Source organism: Alligator sinensis, unplaced genomic scaffold (genome assembly GCF_000455745.1).
Source record: "Alligator sinensis unplaced genomic scaffold, ASM45574v1 scaffold82_1, whole genome shotgun sequence".
Lineage (NCBI taxonomy): Eukaryota > Metazoa > Chordata > Crocodylia > Alligatoridae > Alligator > Alligator sinensis.
The window spans coordinates 1,033,963-1,045,315 of NW_005841860.1; the positions used below are offsets into that span (position 1 = coordinate 1,033,963).

The window sequence follows — 11,353 nt, forward strand, 5'->3', positions numbered from 1 at the left end:
ACTCTTTCCTGCCTATGCAGGGGGTCGGACTCGATGATCTATTGAGGCCCCTTCCGACCCTAACATCTATGAATCTGTGAATGTGCAGACAACTGGCACTAAAGTTAGTACCAGTTCCTTCCAGTCTGCCACATCCTCCTGTGGCCACTGGGGGAAGCTCCAGCCACACAGCCATGTTGGAGCCAGACCTAGCTGACAACACTTTGCACTCATCTTTAAAACAGAGCTCCACACTGTGACCTCTGGACAGACACTTCCTGTGATGAAGGAAGCAGCATGGCAGGGACACAGCCAGCACATCAGCTCTGCTCTTCTGAGTCATGGCTGCCCCAGCCCTTGGCCCAGGCACCCAAGAACAGTCATCTGATCCTCATGGCCACTGAGGCTGTCCTGCTGCCATCACCAGCACCTGGCTCATGGTCACCTTGGTCCACCCAGCTCCCTCACCCACAGCAACCGCCTAGACAATGGCCACCCCCAGGCCCACCCAGGGCCCCCACCACCACACAGTTGCTGCTGCCAGCCACAACAACCAGAGGCTCCAAGACACCACTGCAGGGGTTGCCATTACCTTCCTGGTCCTCCAGGCCCACCGCACCAGGTAGGACTGATGGCAGCGTGTTGTACAACGTGACTGGGACAACAAGCAGTGGGTCGATGTCTTCAGAATGACCTTTGATGATCTGCTGCACCAGCTCTGGCCCCACCTTGAGTGCCAGGACACTGAGATGTGCAGGGCACTCCCTGCCAACACCTGCCTGGCCCTGACACTGGTGAAGTTGGCCACTCTTAGAAGCCTACTCTGTATGGGGCACCTTTTCAGGGTAGGTAAGGCGCCCACTGGGGAGGCCATCCTGAAGACATGTGTTGCCCTCCAGAACATACTGGCAGACACGGTCCTCCGTATCCACAACCCCAAGGTGGTGGTCACAGGGTTCCAAGCACTGGGGTTCCCCCAGTGCATCAGGGCCCTGGATGGGATGCACACCCCACCACCTGCCCACCCCACTCAGGTCAACCCTACTATAGACACAGGAGCTTCCATTCAGTGGTCCTCCAGGCAGTTGGCAACTACCAAGGCACTTTCATGCATGCCAGTGCTGGCTTGGCAGGCAGTACTCATGATGCACATTTCCCAGAATTCAGGACTTTGGCCTGCTCAAAGGCCACTGGCGGTCCCTCACAGCCCTCCAAGGTGGCACCGCTGCCACAGCCAGCACATCCAGACAGCTCCAGCGTTGGGTGGCGGTGACAGTGCTGGGGGTGAGCAGTAGCAGGCAGCAGGTGCTGGGCCTGCTGCCAGGGACAGCCAGGCAACAGCCTTCAGGAAATGTCAGGGCTGGGGGAGAGGGGGTGGGGTAGGTGCAGCAGGCTGCAGCCTTTTACAACACCCACCTGTGGCCAAGCAGCAGCTCTGGCTAGATGACAGGACTGGCAGAGGCAGGCTGTATCCTGTCCAGGAGGGTACACAGGGCCTGCAGTGCTCCAAAGTCCCAGTGTGTGCACCTCAAAATGGCTAGAGGCTTTTATAGGATAAGAAAAAAAATGCATTTTTACCAGAAGCAGCAGCATGTGTTAGTTCAACCCAACTCTGCAGCAGCTGTATACATCAGATGCTTCAGCAGGGCTTTTTGGTGCTTTTATCTAATAGCTGATTCAACCTGGGCATGTGGCTGTACTTGATGTGAGGGCACGCCAAGTTGAAAGTAAATCATTGGGTTCTCCCCCACCCATGTCTCTAAGTAGTAAAACATTTTCAGAAGGTAATTAGTTGTTAGAGACGTTAGGATCTGGAACAGCCTTACAACAGGAGCAGTTGGGGTAGATGACCTAATTAGTTTTAAGATGCAAATGTATAAACTATATATAGTGTGGCAACAGCAAGACAGACCCTGTGACCTGGAAGGTCCCTTCCAATATTATGCTCCTTTATACCTAATTGTTAGTGAAAGAGATTAATACCAAAAATTAGCAAAATAAATGATTCCATGAATAGTTTAAGAGCAAATCATGATGAAAATCATGATCTTTTCACCATGAGAAAAAGTGGTGTTTTTTTTCCAAATATCTTACCCATTATAAAAAAGTCTCCAGATGCTACGGTTTGTCCTAAGTAGCATAGGCAACTGGTGCTTCCTGAGTGGCCAGTCAGCAACTGCGGGGGGGTCCCCCCACAGTTGCGTGTGCTGACCCGTAAATTCCAGTAGTGCACCCAGAAGGGCCAGGGGCACACCCGGAAGTGCCAGCAGCGCGTCTCCTGGTGCCCCCACACCCCAACCAGTAGGCAGCACTCTCAGGGGGGCACCAGTGCTCCCGCCTGCCCTCCCCCCCAATCACCTAAGCAGGGAATGTTGGCCGTCAGGGAGTGCACCACAGGTGCACGTGCACCCCCTACGTGTCACCACTGAAGAGTAGCTCAGTATACCAGTCATTACACTTGTAAATGTTGCTTTCTGTATGCTATGTAGCATGAAGAATGCCTCTTTATATTTCACAGACCTTTGAGAACAGTTAGTGTTGTTTCCATTCCTGTTAAAGTTGCACTTTCAGACAAAATCTATCTATAACAAGGCAAGTTAGTCTGCCTGGAAGAAAATTAGGTATCACTCAAATGGCTGCCTGTATCACAAATGGTTTAACAGTAAGACATTCTTATTTTTATTCACATATTCATTTATTCCTATGGTTGAAAATGAAGCTTTCAATGTGCATTTTAGATAGTAGGTCAAAAATCACCCCTGCAAACAAAAGTCAAGGAAGGTGATCCAGGTTATTTCTGAAATTAATTTTGCTCGTTGTCCCTGTTCGTTTTATCAGAAAAAAATGTACTCTCACAGCCATCTAAGTTGGAAATTTGCAACTGGCTAGCACCAGAATAAAAAATTACTAGGAAAAGACACACAGGGGACATGGAGAGTGTTTTTAGGATAAATATATAAAAGCCCAAGGGTAACATTTGCCATTTAACAACATCTTAACTAGGAGCTACAAGCCTGACCAGTGGATATGAGCCAAGCAGCAAACAAAATAATCAAGGGCAAAAGAACATTTTGTATAGTAGAATGCAGCTGAACCTGAGAAACCCTGAGAAACAAATGCAAGAAGCTCAAAAGGAAGATTAAGATAAATAACTTTTTTCCTGGTACATAAAAGAACAAAAGGTCAGTAATGTAGATAGAAGAGCCTTTAAGGAGATCACATGAGTAAGTTTATTGACAGAAGAGAAAGGCACTGAATTGCTAAAACAATTAAATGAATTTTACATGCAGGTGTTAGCAGAGAAGGATAGATGACAAAAACAGACAAATTTCCCAAGGGGGAAAAGAAGAAAAAGCACTGCAGAATACACAGACTCTGCCAGAACAAGATGCGAGGAACAAAAAACTATGGGGTCATATGGGCTGTATTCTTCAGGATGATAGAGGAAGTGGCACAAATGGAAGCAAAACTGAGATAGGATAGCCCTCTGCTGTTGAATTCTTTTCTTTGCAAGAGGTTTGTCAGCTGAAACTTCTAAAAACATATATTTATCAGATAATCAAATTTAGGTTTTCAGTCCAACCAGTCATATTTCATTGATAGCCATAGATGTCTCTAACCTTCTTTAAATTAGATGAGCTTAAAGTGAAAGTTTAAAGGACCATGTCTTCATCTGATATAGATTTGCATAGCTTCATTGAATTAAACCAATTGAAAATCCTGTACAGACATGTGCCACATTTGAATAAGGAGCATTAGAAGAAGCAGAGCTATGACAGGACCAGGAAAGCCATAAGGAAAAGAAAAGCCTTAAAAAGAACTTATCCAAAGGCCAGTGCTGTCTTAACAACATTCTAATTTCTCATATAATTCAAAGATCTATAGGAAATGCTCACATGACCAGTGAAAGTGTGGTCTATGGAAGATTTAGCTATTGTACAACAGCATTGAGCATGATGGTATGTGACTGGAGAGCTGGTGAGTGGGGAAGGGGGCTCCTGCCTGCAGTACCAGGAGCCCCATTTGGAGGCAACCTAGCCCAGCTTGGTAGCACGTGCTCCTGGATGCAGTGCTGGGAGCCCCACCTGTTGCTACGGAGCCAACCCAGCTGGCCCCATGGTGCACATGCATGTGGGTGGGTGCGGGGAATGTATGTGGGTGGGTCTGAAATTTGTGGGCAAAGTACAGGGTGAAGTTTGTGGGTATATGTGTGGTTTTTGTGCTAGTATGGGCCTCCCTGTCACATGCCCCCCTCCCCCCGCATGGCACACAGCTCCTGCCACTGGCAGTAACAGCAGCAGCAGCAGGTGGAGAGCTCTCAGGGTACCCATGGCCCACAGCAGGCAGAGCCCCACAGCACTGCATGGTACCAGCTGAGTCCTGGGAACTGTACATGACAGCAAAGAACTGGCCTGGCCTGGCTTGCTGGCGTGCACCTTCAGGCTAGGCCAGGTTGTTTCCATGCCAGAAAATCACTGTAGGCCATCAGGCCACAGCTGTATGCCATCAGACCAGGCCAGGCCGGCTCCATGCCTCCTCATGGGGCTTCCACCACTCCAGCGGGGAGCTGCACATGGGGCCACGGAGCTAGCTCAGCCTGGCCTGGCAGCTCATGCTCCCAGCTGCAGTGCCGGGAACCCCCTGTGCTGTCACAGAGCCAGCTCAGCTGGTCCAATGATGGACAGCTCCTGGAAGGAGAGCCAAGAGCTGCACATGGCGGCATGGAGACTGCCTGGCCTGATGGTGCGTGGATCAGGACCTGCAGGGAATCACGTGCCATCAGGCTGGGCTGGCTCCATGCCTCCATGTGCAGCTCCCCATTGCAGTGCTAGAAGCCCCACATGGAGACACAGAGCTGGCCCACTCCAGCCTGATGGCACATGGCTCCTGTCTACAGTACTGGAAGATCCACATGCTGGCACAGAGCTAACCCAGTCTGGTTCAAATGCACACACCAGCAGGTTGGGCCAGGATGGCTATGTGCTGCCAGGTGCAGATCCTAGGACTCAGTCAGAGTCATGCACTGGTGGGGAGCCCTACCTGCTGTGGCCCATGAGCACCCTGAGGGCCTGCCACCTGCTGCCACCAACAGCAAGGGATGTGCATCATGGGGGGGGTGGCAGAGGACCCACACCTACCCACAATCCCTACACCCACCCAAACACCCTCCCCCCTCACAACCCCCGCGGGCTTATACACATCCCTACTCCCACACCCCCCACACCCATTCACAGATCTCCCCACAAACCCCACACACACACCCCCACACCCCTTCACAAACCCTGCACACACAAACCTCCCCCCACAAATGTTACACACATACCACACCCACCCCCCAACCATACTCCACACACAATAAAAAAATTAAAACTATTTTGAGCTATTATGCAATCATCTCTATATACACTATGCAAACACACATAAATCAAGACAATAATATTTTTCAAAATAAAATTAAAATATATTATAGTAGGTGTTTGATTTTTAGTATATGATTTGGGGGGTTTTTCTGGTTCCAAGATGGCAAACCCCTCTCCCAAAAGGACTATTTCTGGGGGTGAGGGGAGGGACTTCCAGTGGCAAAGATCAGGGTTTAGGGGTGGTACGTCTGGTCCCCAAGGTGACAATCAGGGGGCAGGGCTGCTGTCAAGGGGCAGGGCTACCCTTGTGACCCTCAACAACTCACCATAAGTTGTTAAGTGGCCCTCTAGCCAAAATAATTGCCCACCCATGCTTTAACTGCAAGATCAACCTTCTTGCCATAGAGGCTATTACCATTTAATGTAGAAAGTCAAGGATCCAACAGAGGAGCTCCTGCAGTCACCTGTAAAGGACCCTTGAAGAAATGTTACCACCCAATTTACAAAAAGGCAAACAATTTCCCCATATTGATAAAGGAGCCACTGCTTAAAAAAACCCATAATGCTTAGCTAATAAAATGATAGTAAAGAAGACTATTATATCTCCAGAACAAGGAAAATGAATGCTATTATTAGCCAAGAACCTGTCAAGCTAGGCTGCCATCTGGCAAGTCAACAAAAAAGAAAAAGAAGTGATCATCAGTAATTGGATGGTACCCCACCTGGAAAGATGCTGGTATAACTCTCACCAGTGGTGAAAGGGGCCATCATACACATCTTCCCAAACACAATAAACCCTACCCACTCATCACACAATACTGCCTAGCAGGCCACAGAGCACATACCCATGTCTGCCAATATTCCTCTCAATTATTCAATACACATCCTTTACTAGGTATCTTAAACAGGACAATTTCACTTACCTGTTTAGTAATTACTGAAAAAGTGACCATACATTTACCTGATGGAATATAGAGATGTCCAGTAGAGAGATATTTCTGAAGGCTTGGAAGAACATAGGAAGGTTTTCCATGACATGCTGGGCTTTGTTTAGAAGAGAGCTGATGCTAGAAACTAGATCCAACAAGATGTTAAGCAAGTTATCTACCTCAGAAGGGATCTTGACCTTGAAAGAGAAAAAAGGTAGACGTAACCCCAATTAACCACACAAAATTTAACCTATCATTCAATTAGAGGCTTATAACTTCTTCAGCCTCTTTCATATGCTGTTTAAAGGAGCCCCAGCAAACAGTTTACCCAAACCCTATGGTAGTCTACATACAGTTCACTAAGGGTGTATCTACACATCACCATGCTTTAGTACTTCCTTTTGCAGGTACTGAATCATGGCACAGTATGGGTGGTTATTGCACCGTGCATGTGGCGCGTGGATAGATTTCACTGCAGCAATGCACTGCAACAAGGGAGTGTGCTGATATGGTGACATAACTGTTGATCACATGTAGACCCACATGATCATTACATTGCTGTAGCGTGCCATACAGTGACATAGCATGTCACTACACCACCATAGGGTGATCTGTAGGCAGACCCTGAGTGTCCCAAGTTCTGCCTAGACAAAGTGTATATTGCAGTCAGTTTTAACTCCTTCCACTTGGATTCAAGAACCTGCAGAGCATCCTTCTCCTCATCCAGCTAAATGGATCTCTTTTTCTACTCTGTTGATTTCCATGTGTGTAAACACAACAGGTGTTTTGCCTGCCACTGAATCTGGATCTTACCCTTATGCTAATTTACCACTTAAACATTAATTTTAAAGAATTCACAATTCATTATTTAAAATTGACTTACCATTTCAATCATTTTTAAAGTCAGTATCTGACTTAAATCTTCTCCATCCCTACTAGTTCCTCACTTCTCTCCCTTCACCCCTCTCACCATCTCCACCTTCCCCCCACCCCCCTTTCTGATCCATTTTCCAAGCTCAGGTACGCATACAACTACAATAAGTGAGCAATGGTCATTCCTAGATGACAGTCCCACGTGGGCAGAGAGTGGAGTAGTACTATGGTCCAGATCATTTAGGAGTCTAAATTCAATATAATCTAAGTTCTAATGGAAAGTTTTATCCAGCTTCAGCCATACTGATCTCAGATTATTCTGAATCCTATTAGCCTGAGCCAATGAGTCTAGCTGGAAAAAAAGATTCTTGATCTCTTTGCTTGGTGCTATTTGCAGAGTACAAGAAAGGAAGCCCCAGTACTGTGTTATGTATTGGAGGTGTAATCCTTCCAAGAAGAAATCTTGGATTGATTTTATTCAACCCATACACTTGAGTACTGTTGTAAGTCCCTTGTTTTAGCTAAAACTTGGAATATGCTACTGCCAGAGAGGGAGACATATTCCAAAACCCACTGGACTACCACAGCAAAGAATACTTTCAACTTCTTTGTGCTGTGAGTTAGAAGAATGATTCAGGTAATGGTAGCATCATGGAGTTCCGTATTTATTCTCCCAAACAATGCCACACTGAATTTCATAAAGTAAAAATGCAGCTAATTTAACTGCCAAAACTGTACACTCAGCCAGGAATTTTAGAGGGGAGAAGAAAAAAAAAAAATCAAACTTTTGTTTAGGTTCACCTACAGAATCTCCAGAATTCCCCAAATTATTACTTAATTTACAATATTATTGGTGATAGAGAACATGATTGGCAATGCAGCCCCATTCTTCAAATCACTCCACTGGCTTCACAGTACTAAATGAGGATACAGGAAGTTCAGTAGGGGCTGTGTTTGGATTTTATAGGGCTAAGGGTCTATGGCAACACAAAATGATAGCAGCAGAATGGATAGATAGTAAATGATTTATTTATAATTCTAGTTGACATCTCTAAAAGTTTTCCAAACACTCAGGAATGAAGTATTTGCTTCTCTTACCTTATAAATGATATTACGCAAGTTCAAATTCTGAGCAATCAGTACAATCATAGTATACAAGTCCAGCACTGGCAAAGCACAAAGTTCTTTCACTGCCTGAGAAGTTTGGTCATTTCCAGGAAGCGTCAGCAAGAGACTAAGGACCTCCTTGTCACATCTTCCAGCTAATGCTACTGCAAGAACACTGTAAAGAAACTGTTGTAATGAACTGTGATTAAAGTTTATCCTTCATGAACTGTATCAAGAATTTTTCCATTAATAAAGTAGAAATGTGTGTCACCAGGTTATTTCCAATAACCATCAATAGTACAGGAAGCCAGAGACTTATGTAGCTTTATATCAGGATATGTTTATATTTTATCTTATTTTTGTATATAAATTGTTAAAAAAAAAAAATACATATCATAATTTTTCATAGAATCATAGAAAATTAGGTTTGGAAGGGACCTTAGGAGGTCATCTAGTATAACTCCCTGCTCAAAGTAGGACCAGCCCCAACTAGATCATTCCATTCCAGCGAAGGCTTTGTCCAGCTAGGTCTTAAAAACCTCCAAGGATGGAGATTCTAACACCTCTCTGGGTAACCTGTTCCAGTGATTTACCACCCTCAGAGTAACAAAGATTTTCCTAATATCCACCCTAAACCTCCCTTGCTGCAACTTGAGATCATTGTTCCTTGTTCTGTCATCTGCCACCACTGAGGACAGTCCAACTCCATCCTCTTTGAAGCCATACGTCAGGTAGTTAAAGGCTGCTCTTAAATCCCACACAACCCCGCCCCCAACAGCCTTCTCTTCCCCAAACTAAATAAGCCCAGTTCCCTCATACGTCATGTGCCCCAGCCCCCTAACCATTTTTGTTGCCCTGCACTGGAATCTCTCCAACTTGTCCACATCCTTTCAGTAGTGGGGGAGCCAAAACTGGACACAGTACTCCAGATGTGGCCTCACCAGTGCAGAACAGAGGGGAACAATTACTTCCCTCAATCTGCTGGCAACACTCCTGTGGCAGGCCAGTAGGGGGTGTTCCTGCATTGAGCCACCCAGACCACTGTGCCCAACCACCTTCCAGGCTACAAGTGCCTCCCTGGGGGCACCTCACGTCTGGCCGACCCCCTTCCTGGAGCACACCTGCTAGCCTGGGGGCAGAGCTGCCACCACTCAGGGATGGGCTTGATTCTGGCTTTGCACCCCCTGGGAAACACAGGCCTAGTAGCCCTCAAGGGTATTTAACTCACATTAAAAACTTGGGATGCTTCCCTCAATTGGAAGCACAAGTAGTAGTTTCCCTTAGTCAGCTGAAACAAGGGGACCCCAAGGCATAATCTAGACCCACTCCCAAAAAGTCTCCCACACTAGGTACAAAGGAGAACGTTATTGGTTACAAGGGGTAGGGTACAGAATTGAGTAGTATCAAAGAAATCCCATAGAGCAAACAGGATGGCTGGAATAGACTTTGATCACCCATCTGAGTTATAGCAAGCTATATATCTAGTTAGATCTCAGGTAGCTTACTCACAAGTATCATCCAGAGGCAGGTGGAGATTCCCTCTGGAAGCAGGCAGTTCCTTGATCATGAGTTTTGAGAGAGAGAGCAAGTTTCCGATGGTCCAGCTCTTGTCTCTCTCTCCGAGTTTCCCTTGTGGCTGCTGCCCCCTCCTCCTGGGCAGTCCTTAACTTATATAGCCCTTATGACCTCATTTACCTGGTCCAATTGAGGTCAGTACCTGTTGGCTTTCAGCCAACCAATTTGAAATGCATCACTAGTTTCTGGGCAGACTGGCAGTCTCTAGTTCACCAGGGAGCCCAAGCCCCTCACCCAGGTATGTGATACCAGTCACATAAGCAGAGGGAGCAGGTTTCCCCCTCCCTCAGGAATGTATCCAGCTCAGGTTACCTAAAGAGATAACCAAATTGTCACAATGTAGAGTTTTTGGGGAGAAACAGAGGTGGCCTTCTGCTACAGCTCCTACTAATGCAGCCCAGTATGCTGTTAACCTTCTTGGCAACAAGGGGTTGCCAAGAAGTACACCGCAGGTAAGCAATAAGCAGGTAAGCAATAAGGGGCCCTTGGGGCATCAGAGCCGGGGGGCAACAAAGGCGCCAGTCACAGGGCTCAAGTGCCTATACACTAATGCTAGGAGCATGGGGAGCAAGCAGGATGAACTAGCACTCCTGCTTGCAGAAAACACCTACGACTTAGTAGGGCTAACAGAAACCTGGTGGGATTCTTCCCACGACTGGGCAGTACACATTGAGGGTTATAAGCTGTACAGAAAGGATAGAGCGGGGAAGTGAGGGGGAGGGGTTGCGTTCTATGTCAATGAGCGATATACATCGACCCTTATCAAAACGGAATCGAAGGAGGAGAAAGTAGAAGGATTGTGGGTTAGGTTACATGGAGGTCAAGGAGAAAGGGATTTGATGGTAGGGGTCTGCTACAGACCCCCACACCAAGGGGAAGAACTAGATTTGGGGCTGCTGAGGCAGCTGTCAGAGACCATAAAAACTAGGGAGGCAGTAGTCATGGGGGACCTAAACTACCTAGACATCTGCTGGGAGACACAGACAGCAAAGTCCCACCGTTCACGCAGGTTCCTATGCTATGTACATGACCTCCATCTGAAGCAGGAGGTACATGGTCCCACTAGGGGGAAGGCCTTGCTGGACCTGGTATTGGCAACGGGGGATGACATGGTAGGAGACCTACAGATCGGTGGTCACCTGGGGGACAGTGATCACCAAATAATAGAATTCACCATAAGACGTTGAGTGGGTAAGGTAACTAGTAGGGTGCAAGTGCTAGACTTTAGGAAAGCTGACTTGAATGAACTCAGGTGCTTAGTCAACGACGCACTGCAGATTAAGAATTTTGAAGAGATGGGAGTCCAGGAAGGGTGACTGTGCCTTAAGGAAATGATCCTTCGGGCACAGAGGGACACGATCCCAATGCGGGGAAAAAGGGGGAAAGGGGCCAAGAGGCTTCCTTGGCTGACCAGAGAAATCCAGAGAGGCCTATGGGCTAAAGGGGGGGCATATAAAAAGTGGAAACGGGGAGAGATTACTAAAGAGGAGTATACCTACTCTGCTCGCGCTTGTAGGGAGGCAGTTAGAC

At 47.0% G+C, this 11,353-nt stretch overlaps 1 protein-coding gene across 1 annotated transcript in view; it reads right to left on the reverse strand.

Moving 5' to 3' along the window:
- ABCA13 (ATP binding cassette subfamily A member 13) overlaps nucleotides 1-11,353 on the reverse strand; it is a 351,606-nt gene that overhangs the window by 249,839 nt on the left and 90,414 nt on the right. Inside the window, exons 25-26 of the mRNA XM_014524731.2 lie at nucleotides 8,240-8,434; nucleotides 6,301-6,465 (exon numbers count right to left, since the gene is read on the reverse strand). Coding sequence (XP_014380217.1) covers nucleotides 6,301-6,465; nucleotides 8,240-8,434 — 360 coding nt within the window. The remainder of the gene's footprint in view (nucleotides 1-6,300; nucleotides 6,466-8,239; nucleotides 8,435-11,353) is intronic.